Source organism: Bos indicus x Bos taurus, chromosome 5 (assembly GCF_003369695.1).
Source record: "Bos indicus x Bos taurus breed Angus x Brahman F1 hybrid chromosome 5, Bos_hybrid_MaternalHap_v2.0, whole genome shotgun sequence".
NCBI classification, from domain to species: Eukaryota; Metazoa; Chordata; class Mammalia; order Artiodactyla; family Bovidae; genus Bos; species Bos indicus x Bos taurus.
This window is the reverse complement of record NC_040080.1, coordinates 152,704-171,835: the sequence shown is the minus strand read 5'-3', so window position 1 is coordinate 171,835 and position 19,132 is coordinate 152,704. Positions and strand designations below refer to the sequence as shown.

The 19,132-nt window shown below is 56.9% G+C and overlaps 1 protein-coding gene across 1 annotated transcript; it reads left to right on the top strand.

Annotated features, from left to right (window-relative positions):
* The first annotated feature begins 7,340 nt into the window (after positions 1-7,340).
* Positions 7,341-17,546, top strand: MAPK8IP2 (mitogen-activated protein kinase 8 interacting protein 2). The gene is made up of 12 exons (XM_027540388.1): positions 7,341-7,587; positions 8,553-8,658; positions 9,986-10,270; positions 10,397-10,490; positions 10,579-11,787; positions 12,095-12,170; positions 12,297-12,469; positions 12,551-12,660; positions 13,413-13,517; positions 13,640-13,710; positions 16,268-16,366; positions 16,848-17,546. Exons 1-12 carry the CDS (start codon positions 7,523-7,525, stop codon positions 16,918-16,920), a joined length of 2,466 nt encoding a protein of 821 aa, XP_027396189.1. The 5' UTR covers positions 7,341-7,522; the 3' UTR covers positions 16,921-17,546.
* The last annotated feature ends 1,586 nt before the right edge of the window (positions 17,547-19,132 follow it).

The following is a 19,132-nucleotide window of genomic DNA, read 5'->3' as shown; positions in this document are numbered from 1 at the left end:
AGTTGGTTTTGGAAGTCAGTTAAGTGTCTTGCGAGTCAGCCTGATTCTTCTTAGGTTTGTTTTAAAACTGTCAGCATCAGTCTACAGTGGTCTCTGCTCAGCGGCTAGTGTCACACGCGCTTTCGGAATTTCTGCCTTATGGTTTCCCAAAAGGTTTTCTTTAAACAACCTTATAGAATTTTATTCTACGTAAGCATGATTGAGCATTTACTAAAACTTAGAAGTGAAGCCACTCAGTTGTGTCCGACTCTTTGTGACCCCATGGACTGTAGCCTACCAGGCTCCTCTGTCCATGGGATTTTCAAGGCAAGAGTACTGGAGTGGGTTGCCATGTCCTTCTCCAGGAGATCTTCCCGACCCAGGGATCGAACCCATGTCTCCCGCATTGTAGGCAGACGCTTTTACTGTCTGAGCCACCAGGGAAGTCCCTACAAAAACTTATGGGGATCCTATTTTAGCTTTCTGGAATTTTTTCTCTGAATTGATCCCTTTTCTTTATTATTTTTATCTGAAAGTTCCAAATACCTCAGCCTCCCCAAACTCTGACTTCTGTCTCTCAATTCATCAAGACCCCCTTAAACTGGGCCTCTTGCCTGCACTGCAACCTGTAAATGCCTCCGTGGCAATCGTAGGGTTTGTGTAATTTGCTTCCTTTGTGTCCGTGATCACAGTCCTGTATTGTCCTTTATCCAGTATCTGAAAATCATTGCTTTTAATATTTTGTTCATTTTTCTGGATTTTACCCCTTTGGCAAGTGGGCAAGTCCAATGCTGTTATTCTGTAATGACTAGAAGCCATTTTTTAAAATCACAATTAATTGCTGAATGTTATAAAAATCACATCTGTTGATATAATCATGCAATGTTCCTTTCTTTATCCATGAATGTGTTGGATTACCATTAAAAATGAAAGTAAGATGTTGAGCCATCCTTGAATTTCTGGGTTAAACCTATGTGATCAAAATGCATTTACAAAAATAAACTGTTGCATTTCACTAGCTGATACTTTGTTGGGACTTTTGCACATGCTTATTAATGAAATAGACATATAACCCATTAATTTTCTTGAGCTATTCTTACCACATTGTAGCTTCATCAAATGAGTGGAGATGTAATGTGGCAAGCTAGATTCCTAAATGGAACTTCCTGCTGAAAATGGTTAAAAATCCAGTATAAACTATTTTTCTTAAGAACTGTTTTCTAAGAACACTGATGAAGTGAGAAAACAGTGACTAAATAAGACAAGAAACCCAGAGGGATGTGTGGATTACTGCATATTACTTTTGATCAGAGGCATTTGGTGAACAAAGAAAATTTGGATTGGGGATTTATAGCCTATGCCTTGTTGAATAGTGTCCATCCCCTCCCCTCACCCCACAATTCATAACTACTCAGAACCTCAGAATGTGACTTCGTTTAGAAATAGGGTCTTTGCTGATGAAATTAGTTAAGATAGGATCTCACAAGCTGGAATCAAGATTGCTGGGAGAAATATCAACAACCTCAGATATGTAGATGATACCATTTTAATGGCAGAAAGTGAAGAGGAACTAAAAAAGCCTCTTGATGAAGGTGAAAGAAGGGAGTGAAAAATCTGGCTTAAAACTCAACATTCAAAAAGTGAATATCACGGCATCTGATCCCATCACTTTATGGCAAATAGATGAGGGAAAAGTGAAAACAGTGTCAGATTTAATTTCCTGGGCTCCAGAATCACTGATGACAGTGACTACAGCCATGAAATTAAAAGACACTTGCTCCTTGGAAGAAAAGCTAAGACAAACCTAAACAGCATATGAAAAAGCAGAAACATCACTTTGCCAACAAAGGTCTGTCTAGTCAAAGCTATGGTTTTTCCAGTAGTCATATATGGATGTGAGATTTGGACCATAAAGGAGGCTGAGTGCTGAAGAATTGATGCTTTCGAACCATGGTGTTGGAGAAGACTCCTGAGAGTCCCTTGGACAGCAAGGAGAATAAACCAGTCAATCCTAAAAGAAATCAACCCTGAATATTCATTGGAAGGACTAGTGCTGAGGCTGAAGCTCCAGTATTTGGCCACCTGATGTGAAGAGCTGACTCACTGGAAAAGACCCTGATGCTGGGAAAGATTGAGGGCAAGAGGAGAAGTGGGTGACAGGGGATGAGGTGGTTGGATGGCATCAGTGACTCAATGGACATGAGTTTTAGCAAACCCAGGGAGATAGTGAAGGATAGGAAAGCCTGGTGTGCTGCAGACTTGACTTAGTGATTGGGCTTCCCATATGGCTCAATGGTAATGAATTTGCCTGACAATGCAGGGGATGCCAGAGACTTGGGTTCCATCCCTGGGTTGGGAAGATCCCTTGGAGGAGGAAATGGATATCCACTCCAATATTTCTGCCTAGATAATCCCATGGACAGAGGAGCCTGGTGGGCTACAGCTCTTGGGGTTGCAAAGAGTCAGACACCACTGAGTGAGTAGCACTTTCACTTGTTAATCCAATGACTGGTGTCCTTAAAAGAAGAGGGAAATTTGGATACAAGCACAGAAAAAGGAGAGAAGATCATGTGACAATGCAAGCAGACACTAAAGTGATGCCTCCACAAGCCAAGGAGTCTTGGCAACCACTGGAAGCCAGGAAGAGGCAAGAAAAAACCCTTTCTTAGCATCTTTTGAAAGAGCATGCCTTGCTGGCTGTTAAGGGACCAGTCTGCCTGATTTTGAGCTTCTAGACCTCCAAAATTGTGAGAGAATAAATTTCTGTGTTTTTTTTTCCTAATTTTATTTTATTAATTTCTATTGTTTTAAGCCACTGAGTTTGTGGTATTTTTTTATGGCAGCCCTGATGGCTCAGCAGTAAAGAATCTGCCTGCCAGTACAGCTGTGGGTTGGATTCCTGGGTCAGGAATATCCCCTGAAGAAGGAAATGGAAGCCCATTCCAGTATTCTTGCCTGGGAAATCCCAGAGATAGGGGAGCCTGGCAAGCTACAGTTCTTGGAGTTGGCAAAGAGTCGGACATAACTTAGTGACTAAACAACAACAATAATAGGGAATTAATATGCCTTTGGGATATAGAGAGCAGAGATAAAGCACAGAGCCTGCTCAAGAGGAGACTCCTAATATAAGGCCAACCCTCTGCAAAGCTTAGACATCAAAAGGTTAAACCCCCTGAGTAGGGGTGAATCCTGTCCTTTGAGGATTGGGAAGAAAATTGACAGTTTCAGGGACTTCCCTGGTGGTCCAGTGGCTAAGATTCCATGCTCTCAAAGCAGGGGGCCCTGGTTCAATCCCTGATCAGGGAACTAGATCCCCACATGCTACAACGTAAGAGTTCACATGCTGTAATGAAGACCAAAAATACCATGAGCCTCAACTAATCAGATTTTTATTATTCAAATAAATACTTTTTTTAAAAAGTAAATTGACAGCTTCAAATTTGGGGGCAAAGTGTGTGTGTGTTTGAGAAAGAGAGACAGACAGAGAAAAAAGAGGTGCTGAAAATTTAGAACAAGAAGCTGGCCTTTACATGGGTTGCAGCTCAAATTCTTATGGTCAAGGTAGTCTAAGAAAGCTCAGTGGTCATTAAATACCAACCTGAAATCAGGTTGGTAATTCTATAGGTGCCTGGGAGAAGCAAACACAAGTTCTTTCTGCACATACTCTCTTTCTAGGCCTCAGAGTTTTCCATAAATACAATGCCAAGGCTAGCAAATACCTCTAAGTTAAAAAAAAAGGTAATTAAACAGAAAGATAATGAGAAATCATGTCAGCTAGTCAGCAGTAAGCACAGACAGCATGTTTCAGATAATGAAGTTATCAATGCCTGTGTTCAGTATAATTAAAGTAATAAAAGGCAAATTTGGAAATATGCACAGAAACTAAAAAACTATAATGAATAATCAAGCAATTTGAAAAGAACTTCCAAATGGAAGTTCTAAAACAAAAGTTTTAATTTAGTAAAAATTTTACTTGAATTTTAATTTTAACTAAATTTAAAATTCAGCATCCTTCACGTACTAGCAGAAACACGAGCGGCACATCTTGAGGCTGTATTTCTGGATCAGACTGTGCCAGTCTGAGCAGATATGGCAAGAGTGAGAATCCTAGCTGAATTTTCTTAGGTGGCCCCAGTGGAGCTGTGGGTTACCCATCTTGCTTTTTTGGCTGAAACTAGACATTTAGATTTCAGAGACTTCGGTTCAGTTGCTCAGTTGTGTCCAACTCCGCTCTCATTCACTGTCATAATTTCCTCATTGGTATAAATCTATTTGCTGAAAGGCATAACTATTTGTGACAATGCTCTCTTAAACCAAAAGGACGCTTTTACTGTCCTTTCCTTTAAGGCATAACAATACTGAAAACCCCATTGCATTGGATCCTTTATATGTACAGAGATGAGAATATATCATTTATTTTTAACACTAGATTATGCTTGTTTGCTGATGGAAATGATCCTGAAGAGAAGTTGACAGTTCCATAAAGGAGGTTAATTTCAAGCAAGGAACTTGAGTTGGCAGTAAGAAAAGTAGGAGCATCAAGGGACTGGAGATCCGTGATGGTTTTATACCATGCACCCCCACCCCCAAGTTCTTTGACATTCCTACCATTGAGAAGCCAGGTCTATGACTGCTCTCTTGAATTTGGATGGGACTGTGACTGCTTTGGCCAATGGGGAGCCATATGACTTCCAAAGCTAATTCAAAAGAGGTCATGCAAGCTTTCTCTGGCCCTCCAAGGGCAGTCACTCTGGGAGAAGCTTGCCATTATATCAGAAGCACAACTACCCTGAGACTTCCATGCAGAGAGGCCAGGTGTGGGTGCTGGCTGATAGCCTCAGCCGAGCCCCCAGTCAACAGTATCAACTGTAATCTTGAGAGTGAACCATCTTCAAAATCCAGCTCAGTTTACCTCCAGCTGTAACCAAACTGCTTGAGAAACCCCAGGCAAGAGCTTCCCACTGGAGTCCTTCCTGAATTTACAACCCCAAACTGTAAGCAGAATAAAGTGGCTGTTTAAACCCTCTAAATTTGATGGTAATTTGCTACACACCAATAGTACCTGGAATAAGTTTCTCCCCCCACCCCTTGGTCATGTTGCATGGCTTGTGAGATCTTAGTTCCCTGATCAGGGATGGAACCCTGGCCCTTGATAGTAAGAGCATGGAGCCCTACCCCTGGACTGCCAGGGAATTCCCTGGAGTAAGTTTTTATGGGGTCAAAGAATTGTGTCATGGTAATACCATAAGAAAGTGAGAAAAATAGGCAATGGTCAGAGAATTAGGGGCTTAAAATCAAGATTCAAGAGGTGAAATGACCGGTTATGAGAGTATTCCCAACAAGGCACAGCTCTTAAGCTTTTCATTTTTCAGTTTTACTACTGGTGTTTTTATTTTGTGTTTGTGATAGCTATGCTATATGAATAGAGCAAAAGGCAGAAGGTTTGACTTTGTTTATTTTCTAATCTATGAGAAAATTGTCAGAAAGCATCCTCCGACTTTCTAGGATTCATCTGTGATCAGGATTGCTGAGACCGTGTTGCTCTCCCAGTTTCCCATGTAAGTCCAGTCAACTTCGTGTTTGTGCTAGGCTTACCATTAGTGGATCATACACCATTAGACTTGATTAGAAGCCACGGGTGTTAGATGCGTCATTTATGTGGATGTCCAAGTTCGTCAGTTTGATGACAAGACTCAAGATCAAAAGGGAATCTGGGAACTTTAGGTCAAAGTTCTTTGAGAATTCTGAGACGAGATCTGGGGTTTCCTGGGGAAAGCAGAGTAGTTAATGCATCCAGAGTCCTTGAACTTCAGAAATGGGGAATGTTCTTAGCGCTCCTAAAGTCGAAAAGACAGCGTGATGACAAGGATTTAGTGCCCCAGATGTGGTAGAGTCCACGAGCCCCATTTCTTCATTCACGTATTTGTTGAGCACTTACTGTGTGCCAGGCACTGTGCTTGAAGCTGCGAGGTTCAGAGAGAGAGAAAATAGTGTCTCTGCTCTCCTGTGGCTCTCAGCCACTGGGGAGGGAAAAACGTATAAATGCCTTTCTTAGAAAAACACTGTAATTGAGATAAAATATAAATTGGGGTTGGGCCACAAATGAGGGCACCATCTGCCTCTTCTCTCTGGGCTGGAATGATTGCCATCCAAAGGACAATGTCACCTTTCCCACCTTGCATGAGCTCCTTTGCCCTGTGGTTTGCAGGCATCAGTCACTCAAGTGGCTAGTCCTTTCCTCAGAAATAATTTTCCACAGAAAAAATTTAGACAAAGAATGTCAGGACACATAATTTCCATCAAGGAAAAAAAAAAAGAACGATTTCATTGCAACCTTGTTGAAACTCCAGCCTCTTTCTATAGCCAAATCTTCTCCATAAAGTCTCCCTAACCTGGTCCTCCAACCTGTCTTTGATAACCATTCTCACAACTCTGACCTGTCCTTCCCCCATTGCAACACCGGCTGATCCTCACCTCTTGAGCTGAGTGTCAACCATTTCTCTCCACACACAGCTCCACAAAAGCCAGAACGTGCTGGCACCCTAAAGAGTGCTGGTTACCTAGTTGGTGCTCAAGAAAGTTTTCCTAATTGAATGAAGAGAGCCTCAGCGTTATAACTTCACCTGATGTCCATCAATACCTGTATCCAGCCTGCGCAATCTTTACTGTGTACTGAAATTCCGTGTGGGCCCCAGTCAACATCCTGTGTGGTAAACTCTGTCCAGACGGGATCAGCGCCCCTTGGGCAGGTGCCTCTGTCCAGCACTGCTCAGCACCCTCTGGGGGAACAGCTCCTCCAGCTCTGATCAGCACTCGGCGGGGAAACAGCTCCTGCAGCCCCAGTCCTCACGTTTTAGGGAGACATCTCCGTGGGCCAATCAGCACCCCTCGTGGGACAGCTCCGACCAGCCCTGGTCAGCACCCAGACGTGGACAGCTCCTCCAGCCCCGTTCGCGCACAGCCCACACTCTGTCTGAACCACTCGGATCCCGGCTTGGGAACCCCAGGCTTCTGCTCTGATTCCCTGGAAGTCGGCGCAGCTCCCGGGGCCGCACCCACCCCTCCATGAGGCCCCGTCCCCCCCGCCCCCGCACCAGCTAACCAGGGGTCTGCAAATCGACTTTCCCATCGCCAGTTCCTCGCTGAAGCTCTCACCACGCGAACTGATGCCCCATCCCCACCAATCTGCTTCCCACCTGCCCCCACCCCAAAGAACCAAGCCACACACGCGCCTCTCCAACCCGAGCCTCAGTCAAACCATCTCGCCTCCTCCAACCAGCTTCCCCGCCGTCCCCTCCGCCCTCCCCCGGCCCGCCCTCCTCCCCTCCCCCGGCCCGCCCTGCTGCCGGTCCCCCCGCCCCCGGCTCGCGCTGCCGCGGTGTCCTGGCGTCGAGGTGTGCTGGCGGCGGGGTGTCGCAGGGCGTGTCACGAGGTGACCGGGGGCGGGCTGAGGACGGGCGGGCGGGAGCGACGGAGGGCGCGCGGGGCTGGCGCTCCGGGCACCCCTCCCCCGCCGCGGTCGGCAGGCCTTTCCCCAGAGAAGATGGCGGATCGGGCGGAGATGTTTTCTCTTTCCACCTTTCACTCGCTGTCGCCGCCAGGCTGCAGGTACGCACTCGGGCGCCCGGGCCCTTCCCTGCCCACCGCTCCCCCTCTGACCCCGTCCCCAGACTCCGCCGGCCCGACCCTGCCACCCCACCCCCAACGCCTTTGGGGGCCCGAGCCCCAGACCCTCTCTGGTCCCGAGGCCCACTTGCTCCCCATCCCCCACCTCTGGTTCCAGGCCTCTCCACTTTGTCCTCCCCTTACGACCCTCCTCCAGCCCCAGTGACCGTCCCCCACCCCCACCCCAGATTCCTGCCGGGACCCGATGCTGCACCCAACCTGAGCGCCTCCTCCGAAGGCGGAGGTCGTGGGCCGAGCCTGAGGGGCAGCCTGCCTGCGGGGTGCTGAGCACACACTCTGTGCCTGGCACTGTCCTTTTGGCCTTGCTGGGCCTCTGTGGTGGAGGCCTGGCCTGGTCTGCACGGCTCAGGGAAGAGAGTTGCAATCAAGCCTGGAGCCTGGGGGAAGGGACTAGGGTGGGGAGAGGGCTGGACCTCGGGATGTAGGCCGGTCTTGGGCAGGAATAGCCGACCGAGGGGCTGAATTCTGCTCCGGAGCAGGCTCGACCCCTCCCCCTCCTCTGGCTGCTGCAGCTTCAGCCCCCATCCCCCTTCGCGGCTCAGCCTGACTCCCCCGAGGCTGAGGCTGTGACCCAGAGGGGCCTGGAGCTGAGCGCAGTGGGAGGAGAGGCTGCTGGCTCTGATGAGAGGACTGGGAGGAGGGCTGGGGGGCAAGTGCTTCCTCTGGGCAGGTGGTGGCTCCGATTGTGGGGGAGATACCCTGGAGAGCAGGGCTTAAGCTTCAGGATAATGGCAGGATGTGGGTGTGGGGGTTGGGGGCTCTGGAGATCGTGGGGCCGAGGAGCTGGGGTGGGGGTCTCCCTTGGCCCCTCCTTAGGACCAGCTCTCAGGCAGGGAGTCCAGGACTGACGGCTCTCTCAGGAGCCCTGTCCTTGCTCTCCTCTCCAGGCCTCCACAGGACATAAGCCTGGAGGAATTTGACGATGAAGATCTGTCTGAGATCACTGATGACTGCGGTCTGGGCCTCAGCTATGACTCGGACCACTGCGAGAAGGTGGGGAGAGGGCTGGGGCAGAGAACTCTCTCACAGGAGAGCCTTGCTTAGCTTCTGCTCAGCAGTCTCTGGGGCAGGTCTAAGCTCAGCCTTGAGACAGGATCCTCTCCGTGCCCCATCTCCCTTGACCTCTTGACTTGTGGGCCTCTCGATACCTGACACCTCTCTTCCTAAAAGCGGCCCACTGAGAACCTTCCCCAGCAGTCCCTGCCTGGCCTCCTCCATGGGCTGGACGGGGGGAGGGAAGATGTGCCTCTGCTTTGGGGCCTCTGGCCTCGGATCTACCCCCTTCCAGCTGCCATCTCATCTCCTTCTCAGCGCTGTCCCCACCTCTCTAGCCTCTCTTAGCCTCCTGTCTCCTCCCCTGAAGTTCGCCTTCCCCCATCTCCTCCTCCTCCCTGTCTCTTCACATTTTTGTTTTCATTCAAGAACATTTCTGAACAACTCCCGTGTGGCAAGTGCTAGAGGCTTCCAGGTGCCTGGGAAGACAGCAGGACAGGTGTGGCTCTTGCCCTTGGGAGCTTATAACCTAGTAGGGGAGGAAGACAGGTGAGGGACAGTGGCTGCCTGAGTCTCGGCATCTGGGTCCCAGTGAGGGACACACGGTGCAGTGAGGGGAGCCCACCCGAGACTGAGGCCATTAGGGAGATTTTCTAGTGGAAACGCACGGCCATCCCTGAGGAAAGAGGCCATCCCTGAGGAAAGACGAGCAGGAGCTGGCAGATGAGGGCGGCTACCGGAGGGGATGGAGCAGAGGAATTGCTGGCAAGGGATTAGTGGATCCGAGGCCCTGAGGTTGGTGCAGGTTTGGTGAAACCTGGTTCTGGGCCTCTTTGCTTCACGCATTCATTTGATCTTTGCTGAGCTTTTCTGTGGGCCAGGGCCCATTCTCGGTGGGGGTCGGGTACCCAGTGTACAATATGCACATGGCCCTGACCTGGTGGGGCTTGCAGCTTGCTGCGGAGACAGATGCAAACTCTACTGTAGTTATGAGTTGTGTTAAAATGCTTTGAAGGAAAAAGTACTGGTGTTAAATGTGATGGGGTTTGAGGGTGGGATGAGGCTGGCAGGTGGGTTGGGGCCACTTTGAGAATCTGTCACTGGGACTTAGGAGTTTGGGCTCTTATTTACCAAGGTCCTTATGTATCTTAAGCTGATTTTTAAAAAAGCAAAAAACAAAAACTGCTCTGTTGGTGGAGAGCAGAGTGGTCTGGAGGGAGGTTTCCTCCCTTTACTTGTGGCTTCCTGCTTTCACCTTTCCTGGCACCTGGGACCCCAGGTCGCTGTCCCGCTGCGGCCCAGCTCTGCCCTGTCCTTCTTCCTGCAGGACAGCCTTGCCTTGGGGCGTTCGGAGCAGCCGCACCCCATCTGCTCCTTCCAGGATGACTTCCAGGAGTTCGAGATGATTGACGACAATGAAGAGGAGGAGGAAGAAGAGGAGGAGGAGGACGAGGAGGAGGAAGACGAGGAGGAAGGAGAGGGGGAGGGCAAGGAGGGAGGCGGCCCTGGCTCAGAGACCCCTGCCCCGGAGCCCCTGATCCCCTCCCCTTCCCTAGAGGAGCCTCACAAGCATCGACCTACCACCCTCCACCTGACAACACTGGGAGCCCAGGTGAGCTCCAGGCCCAGAGCTCCCCCTGGTTCCCTGCATAGGGGGCTCTGGTGCCCACGGCCACCTGCCCCCTCCTGCCCGCGAGGACCGGGCGCTCAGTGCCGCTCTCCCCCCGCCCCTCCACAGGACTCGCTGAACAACAATGGAGGGTTTGCTCCAGGGCCTCTGGCCTCCAGGCAGGAAACAGCGCTGTGCCCAGCGGTGCAGGAGCCTGTCCGAGGTGAGCAGGGCAGCGGTGAGTGTGGGGGAGTGGCACAGGAGGCGGGGGAGGCGGGGGGGGGGCGCTGACCTGAGCCTCTGTCCCGCAGAGCCGCCCGCCCCTCTCCCGCCCACCGACACGGGCCCCTGCGGGGCACAGCCACCTGTGCGCCCAGGCTGCGACTCGGAAGGAAACCAACCCGCAGGGCCCGTGGCGCCCGGTGGGGCCTCCCCGTCCTCAGATCCGGGTATCGAGGCCGACCTGGGCAGCGGCTCCAGCGGAGGCCGCGGAGGCCGGCGCAGCAGCCAGGACCTGTCGTCCCCCGGCTCCGACTACGAGGACGTCGGGGGCGCGCGCCTGGGGCGCATGATCTCGTCTATCTCGGAGACTGAGCTGGAGCGGAGCAGTGACGACGGCAGCAGCAGCAGCGGCCGCTCCTCGCACCTCACCAACTCCATCGAGGAGGCCTCGTCACCAGCCTCGGAGCCCGAGCCGGAGCCCGAGCCGCCCCGCGAGCCCCCGCGCCGCCCCGCCTTCCTGCCCGTGGGCCCCGAGGACACCAACAGCGAGTACGAGTCCGGGTCCGAGTCGGAGCCGGACCTCAGCGAGGACGCCGACTCGCCCTGGCTGCTCAGCAACCTCGTGAGCCGCATGATCTCCGAGGGCTCCTCGCCCATCCGCTGCCCCGGCCAGTGCCTGTCCCCCTCGCCGCGCTCTGCCGGGGAGCCTGCCTCGCCCGCTGGCGAGGCCCTGGCGGCGGCGGCGCCAGGCGGCGTGGAGCTGGTGGACATGGAGACGCTGTGTGGGCCGCCGCCGCCCGCGCCCCCCGCCCCTAGGCCCGGCCCCGCGCAGCCGGGGCCCTGCCTCTTCCTCAGCAACCCCACACGCGACACCATCACCCCGCTGTGGGCTGCCCCGGGTCGCCCCGCCCGCCCGGGCCGCGCTTGCTCCGCCGCCTGCTCAGATGAGGACGACGACGAGGACGAAGAGGAGGAGGATGAAGCTGAGGCTAAGGCGGCGCCCCCCGGGGGCCGGGGAGCGGGCCCCGCGGCGCTGGACGCCTCGCTAGTGTACGATGCGGTCAAGTACACGCTGGTGGTGGACGAGCACACGCAGCTGGAGCTGGTGAGCCTGCGGCGCTGCGCCGGCCTGGGTGAGGACAGCGAGGACAGCGGTGGCGAGGCCAGCGAGGAGGAGGCGGGAGCCGTGCTGCTGGGAGGGGATCAGGGCCCCGGGGACGCCTCCCCGGACAGCCCGGACCTCACCTTCTCCAAGAAGTTCCTCAACGTCTTTGTCAACAGCACCTCTCGATCTTCCAGTGAGTGGGAAGGGGGAAGGGGATGGTTCCAGGGGAGCAGGCTGGCTTCTTGCCCGGGGCTCGCAGATCCATCCCCAAGGGCCAGGACAGCCTCAGGGTCTGAGGGTGGTTAGCGCTGGGCACTGCCCTCTTACCCAGCGCCTGAGTGGGGGCTTTCCCGGGCTCCCCCCGCAGGGAATGGCGAGAGGAGGCTGCTCTGTCTCCAGCTCCAGACGGGGGCCACCCACACCAGGGGCCCATGGGGAGGGGAGCCTGGCTGGGCCTTCTAGCGCCTCCCTGAGTCTTCCTCTCTGTCTCTCTCTCTCAGGCACTGAGTCTTTCGGCCTTTTCTCATGCCTGGTCAACGGGGAGGAGAGAGAGCAGACGCATAGGGCTGTCTTCAGGTACGGCAGTCCCCCTTGCTGGCCTTGACCCTCCCCCCGAGTCTCAGACCCTCCGCGACCCTGATGGGCACAGCGCAGCCCTCCTCCCCCTGCCCTAGTGGCCTCCCCTCTCTGACCGTCCCTCAGGTTCATTCCCCGCCATCCCGATGAGCTGGAGCTGGACGTGGACGACCCGGTGCTGGTGGAGGCTGAGGAGGACGACTTCTGGTTCCGTGGCTTCAACATGCGTACGGGCGAGCGCGGAGTCTTCCCTGCCTTCTATGCCCACGCGGTGCCCGGGCCTGCCAAGGACCTGCTGGGTGAGGCTCCTTCCCTAAGGGTCATTTTGTCACCCAGACCCTCTCTTGCTCGCCTAACCCAGGCCCCTTGTGACCCCGTAGGGAGCAAGCGGGGTCCCTGCTGGGTGGAGCGCTTTGACGTCCAGTTCCTGGGCTCCGTGGAGGTGCCTTGTCACCAGGGCAATGGCATCCTGTGTGCAGCCATGCAGAAGGTCAGTCTGGGGTTGGGGGTGGGGCGAGCCCTGCAGGCCGGCTCAGCCCTTGGAGGCTCGAGCCCGGGATCCCCGGCGCTAATGGAGGGGCCTGGCAGACAGGCCGAGGGCAGCGCCGTGGCTGTTCCCCGGCCCCATCAGGCTGGCCTCCCCCCGCAGCCCATCCTGTTCGTGTCTGGAAATCAAGACCAGCTCTCTCAGACCCTTCTCTGGGGTCTCATGTGATAGTCCCTCAGTGGTGTCCGACTCTTTGCGATCCCATGGACTCTAGTCCGTCTGATTCCTCTGCCCATGGAGTTCTCCAGGCAAGAATACTGGAGTGGGTTGCCATCTCCTTCTCCAGGGGATCTACCCGATCCAGGGATTGAACCCAGGTCTTCTGCATCGCAGGTGGATTCTTTACCATCTGAGCCACCGAGAACGCAACTTGCTCGTTCATTATTCACTCAGTGGACGCTTAGGAGGGCCTGCCTGTCTGCTGGTCCCGAGACTTAGCTGGAGAGGAGCAGGGGAGCAGGGCAGCCCTGCCCCCATCCTCTCACGGGACGGGCGCTGAGGAGCCCTGGGCTGCCGTCCTGCAAAGGGCTGGGGAGAAGACGGGGCAGGCCATCCTGAGACCGCGGAGCCGCCGAGACCACTCTCACATCTTCCTGAATCAGGGCCAGGGCTCTTCAGACCTAATTGAGAATGTTCCCCCAGGGGGAAGTTGATGCTTTTAGGCCCCTGAGACCTTCTTCTCCTTGACTCTGCAGATCGCCACGGCCCGAAAACTGACCGTCCACCTGCGTCCTCCTGCCTCTTGTGACCTTGAGATCTCTCTCCGGGGTGTCAAGCTGAGTCTCAGCGGAGGCCCTGAGGTGGGGTGTGGGCCCTGAGCCACTGAGGCGGCTGGGAAGGGCGGAGCAGGCGATCAGATGAGGCGTGTCCGGCAGGCTGGGCCACCTGTTAGCCTGGCTCTCCTCTGCCATCTCTCTCCTAGTTCCAGCGCTGCAGCCACTTCTTCCAGATGAAGAACATCTCGTTCTGCGGCTGCCACCCCCGCAACAGCTGGTGAGAGACTTCCCCTCCCTAGTCCCCTCGAACCCCAAGGGCCGCCCACTTGCAGGCCCGCTGTCCAGCAGCCCCGCCCACTTGGCTCCATGAGGTGAGCCCCCACATGGCACCCGCTCTGTTCTGGGCCTGGGAGACAAGGATCAGACAGGCTCCCGTCTGGTCTGGGTGGGAAGACAGACACACAGACAAGTAAGTGCTTGAAGCATCTGTGGGGATCTGGTGGACATCTCTCTGGGGCTCCAGTGAGCAGAGAGGTGGCTGAACTCTCCTGGGACTTGGGGGCAATCGGAGACCACTCTGTAAACCTTGAAAGACAAGTGGGTGACAGGGTGGGCCTTCTTGGCATGGAGCCAGCTGAGACAGGGCCGGGGTCGAGAGGTGCTGAGGGTCTCTAGAGGGCCAGATGAGGCAGCAGGGACACAGCGTGCCTGTGCCCTGCGACCCTGCCAAGGAGCTGGTAGTTAACCCCACTGGCAGTGGGGTGGTGGGTGACGCCATCAGGCTGACCAGCTGGCTCTGCCTGGTGTGCCAGTGGAAGGACCCAAGTGCCGCTGGCCAGAGCCAGAAGGTGCAGGGCCCTCCAGGTGCCGTGTCTGGGCGGGCTTTGGGAGGTGGGGCAGGCAGGACTGAGCTGACTGGATGTAGAGGCCGATCTGGAGGGAGAATCGGGTGACCTGGGCGTTGAGCGGTTGGTGACCTACACACCAGGAGAAGGGGCGTGGCGCGAACGGGCCTGAGAGGTCGGCCGTGCAGTCTTCAGTTGCAGACATGGTGAGCTTGCGGTGTCCGTTGTTACTGGGGTCTGGAGCGTGGAAGAGAGACCTCGGGGCAGGTATGTTTTGGAGCAGGCGGATAACTTCGGCCATGAGGCAGACAAGATGGCCAGGCCGAGAGAGGAGGTGGGAATGAGCGGTGGCGTACCCGGCGGGTGGAGGCGGCCGTCCTGCCCAGCTGGATGCTGTGCAGTGCCAGTGAGGCATTCCGCATGGCACAGTGCTGTGCGCTCCAGAGGAGGCGATGGGGGCTGAGCCTCGAGGCACACGGAGCCCTGCAGGGACCCAGAGGTGCCGCAGGTCCTCAAGGGAGGCAGAGCGTGAGAAGCACACTCTGTTCCCGGGGCTGAGGGCAGACGTGTGCCATTTGCACGCTTGTGGTGAGACTGGGGGTGCTCTGCCTGCTGGCTGGGCAACGGTTTCCACCCTTACCAGGGCAGAGCCCCGTTTGGCTGCTTCTCCATTGAGAGGGAGCTAGTTTGATGGGCAGGAGATCTGGGTAGGGGGCTGGGGCTCAGACCAGGCCACGGGGTGGACTGTGCCGTGAGGACTGGCGTGCACGGCAGCCACATGGATCGTGGCCTTGAGAGAGAAGGACCGCAGAGGGAGACGGGGCACCACAGGCTCGGGCCCCTGGGCCACACTCTGACCATGTGCAGCTCCGAGGTTCAGCGGCCGGGAGGGGGCCGAGGAGCTGCTGTCCCGGCCCAGAGCTTCCTGATATTCGCAGCTCCAGAACCCAGCCCAGGCCCCTCAGGGAGGAGGCACAGGGAGACGGTGCCAGACGGCTCAGGTGAAGCAGGGGCTGGGTCGGCCTCTGCTGGGTGCCCGGGGTCTGGACAAGGTAGGAGTGAGTGGTGATTGAGATCGCAGGCGGCAGAGAGTGTGCCCAGGGTGCCGCAGGCTTGCTGTCTGTCTGCAGCGTGTCTGACTGCAGCGTGTCTGACCCTCTCTGGGCCTTGGTGCCATCACCTTGAGACCGGCCTCACCGCGCTGTTGTGAGGTTTGTGCCAGTTATTAATAAAAGAGCTTGCTTAGGAGGGTGCCTGGCACTTGCTCTGAACGCAGTCATCTGAACGTGATGCTCGAGACCAGGTGGTGACGTGTTTGTGGTCAACACGCACATGCTGTGCTGGTGACGATGCTGTCCTGTGGATTCCCATCTGGTGGAACCACAAAGCCCTGACCCCCCGGCGTGGACTGGATAGGCCACAGCTGGGTGAGGGTCCCGAGCCTCCTGCTGCGGGACGCTGACAGTCCCTCCCTCTGGACAGTAATTTTTGTTAATGTCTTGCTGAGAAGAAGGGCAGGTTCAGGAAAGCCGCACAGGGAACAGAGCTGGGGCCACGGAGCTGGGGTACAAGCTTCTCCAGGAAGACGCTTTTGCACGTCAGGGCCCATGTCAAGCCCACAGCGGAGCCTGAAAATACTGTGGGTGTGCAGGACCAGAGGTGGAGCTGGGCAGGCTCCAGGTGTCAGGGGAAGGACGGGGAGGGGTCACCTGGGATGACCAGCAGACCAGGGAGAGACCGCATCGCCTGTGGCCTGGGGGCAGGCTCCGGGCGCTGGCTCGGGAGGAGGAAGATGCAGCTGGATACCCTTGTGGACAGATTAACACAGATCACCAACTCCTCACGGTGCCCAGCGCTGTGCTCCTGGACACAAATCATGTGACCCACACACTCCCCAGCCCTGCCTGCCCCGCACCCCACGCTCTGACCCCTGGGGCCGGTGCTCCACGCCCTGACGTCCCTGTGCGCTCGCTGCCCCACCCCCCACAGCTATTTTGGCTTCATCACCAAACACCCGCTGCTGAGCCGCTTTGCCTGCCACGTCTTCGTCTCCCAGGAGTCGATGAGGCCCGTGGCCCAGAGTGTGGGGTGAGTGGGTCTGGAGGGTGGGCCAGTGCACACGATGGCCGGGACCGGGGCGGGGTGCTGACCTGGTGCCCGGGGCGCGCAGCTGGGGGGAGGGTGGGGATGAGGTCTGGGGGGCGTGGGGGAGGGTCAGATGGCAGGGGAGGGTGTCGAGGGGCATGGGGGGGCACGGGGGGGTCAGATGACAGGGGAGGGTGTCAAGGGGCATGGGGGGGCATGGGGGGGTCAGATGGCAGGGGAGGGTGTCAAGGGGCATGGGGGGGTCAGATGGCAGGGGAGGGTGTCGAGGAGCATGGGGGGGTGGTCCTCAGTGTGGGAGCGGCATCCCATGGGGTGGGGCGGGTGGGGGTAGGGAAGGCCGCACTGGACCCGGACAGTAAGGAGCCAGGTCCGGGCCAGGAGGCTGAGGGGTGAAGCTGGGGTGGTGTGGCAGGCCCAGGTGGGGCTGTGGGGCCCCGGGCCTGAGGACGCTCTCCCCCCGAAGCCGCGCCTTCCTGGAGTACTACCAGCAGCATCTGGAGTACGCCTGCCCCACAGAGGACATCTACCTGGAGTAGCTGCCCCGCTCTCCTGCTCCGGGAGCAGCCAGGGCTGGGGCCGCCTCGGGAGGCCGCCTCAGCTTCGGCAAGGACTGGACTGGGGGCCCGTGGGGCCTGACGCCTGGGGGGCTGCGGGCTGTGGGGATCGCGTGTCCTCGCCCGGGGGGGCCCTGCACCTCTGCCCCCCACGCGTCCCCCTGCCGCCCGGGGCTGCCCGTGGCCCCCCCACCCCGTCTGTCTCTGCTCCTCTGTGCTGCGAACTCTCACCCTCTGCTCTTCACTGTGGGGTCGGAACTGGGAGGGGCGTGGGGAGGAAGCTCCCAGGTGACCCCTCTTGCTTGTCCCCCGTGATTTATAAAGGAGTTTTAATTTTTATAGTGAATATCAAGGGATCGTCCCGTCCTCATCATGGGGACAAAGAGAGGGCCCCCATACTGCCCCACTTGGCGCTCGGGGGACACAGGGAGGGTCCCCAGGAGGGCCTTGGTGAGGACTAGGAGTCGTCCCTGTTGCTCACCCCGAGTCCCAGACGCTGCTAGGAGGAGGGGGCCCTGGCCTGGGCCCCAGCCACACCAGCATCTGCTTTTGCCGCTGCAAACACTCCCCGCAGTCCAGCACCTCAATAAACTTTCTGCTTGGTGTGACCCTGGCTATTTCTGGGGTGAGGGAAGCAGATACGGGGCTGGGGACCAGGTGCTGCCCACAGTGGCGGGGGCCGAGGTGCCAGGGTGCCGGAACTGCTGTCTGAAGCCCCGCCGGGCTCCCGGTGCAGCACGTGGCGGCTGCCCTCCACCGCCACTCACCGGGTCAGTGAGGAAGCTGAGGCCCGAGAGAAGGTCACGAGATGTGTGTGCTGTCCGCCTGCACTGGAGCGCCAGGCTGGGAGTGTGTGCAGGCTCGTGAGTGTGCCCGCATGCTTGTGAATGCGTGTATGAGACACAGCAGGCGTCACTCTGCTTATATCCAAAGACTGGTGTTTTAAAAATTCTCCACAGAGAGCCAGAAGGCAAGAGGTGACTCTTTGTCACATGCCCTGCCTGCTGGAGAAAGGGCTTCCGTTGCTTCTGGCTCCGCGAGCACCCACTGTCAGGCGCTGAGGTCAGCGTGGCAGGCAGTGCTTTCCCGATGCCCCACCCGCCCCCCAAACCCAGGACAAGAACAGCCCGAGGAAGACCACGGGCGCAGGGGATGGAAGGAGGAGGGCCAGGGAGACAGTCGCGCGTGAAGGTCAGAGACGCCGGTCTGTAAAACCATGTGCCTCTGCTCGCCACCTACAGAGGACACTCACACACCAGGCGTCATCAGTGACCCCTCAGCATCTGGGCAACCGCTGCGCAGACCAGGGCCCTGACCCTGCAGAACAGGGAGACCCAGAGGAGCACCTGTGAGCAAACTTCTTACCAGTTGCTGCTGAAAGAGGCGGAGCCCTGAGCGGCAGCCTGCTCTTGAGCCGACGCCCACACCCGGGAGGCTCCATTTGCCCAGCAGCCCCCGCCCCGCCACTGGGCTCAGTCCCCTCCTCCAGCTCACCTCCCCACCTCTGTCTCAGAGGCTCTGTCTACCTGCCGGCCTTTGGTCAGTGGCCAGGCATGCTTGGGTGGCCGTCATGGGGCACAGCTTCCTGTGGGGGCCCTTCCCACGCCTGCCCGGCTCTCCGCCCCGGCCTCCTCTCCTGACCTCTCAGGCACCTTCCTTCACGCCCCCAGCTTCTGGGGGCTTCTCAGCCCGTGTTCCCTCCCCGGGTTCGCAGTCTCCAGCTCCGCCGCGCTCCCTCTCACCAGCGCCCTCCCCGAGCTGGGCCGCGCCCGTGCTGCCCAGTGAGGCACAGGCCCAGCTGTCCTCCAGGAGCGCCCTCTGCCGGCCCCGGGGCAGCGGCCTCGAGGGATTCTGTCAACGGGACCCTGAGCAGGGCACGGAGGTGCGCAGGAGCACACGCCTGGTGGCTGCCGCAGACACTTGGAACTCGGGAGCTTCCCCCCACGTGCCCGTGTCCTCTTGGGTTGGCCGAAAAGTTCGTTCAGGTGTTTCATAAGCTGGTTTGGAGAACAACATTTCAGCCGCTCCAATAGATTCTGTGCTTTATCGTTTTTCCAGTTTCCTGAGCTGGAGCCAGCCTAGACTCCCCTGCTGTCAGCTTCGCCCCCACCCATCACCCCTAACTCTGCCCCCTCACCTCCCACCTCTGCCTGGATCAAACCACCTGGATCTTTGGGCATCAGGCAGCTCCCTG

What these genes read in the sequence shown, in the direction of transcription:
- MAPK8IP2 (XM_027540388.1), top strand. Translation starts at nt 7,523, where the DNA reads ATGGCGGATCGGGCGGAGATGTTTTCTCTTTCCACCTTTCACTCGCTG. An exon ending in TGACAACACTGGGAGCCCAG is followed by an intron (nt 10,271 to 10,396) that starts GTGAGCTCCAGG and finishes GCCCCTCCACAG; the next exon opens with GACTCGCTGAACAACAATGG. An exon ending in TGTGTGCAGCCATGCAGAAG is followed by an intron (nt 12,661 to 13,412) that starts GTCAGTCTGGGG and finishes TTGACTCTGCAG; the next exon opens with ATCGCCACGGCCCGAAAACT.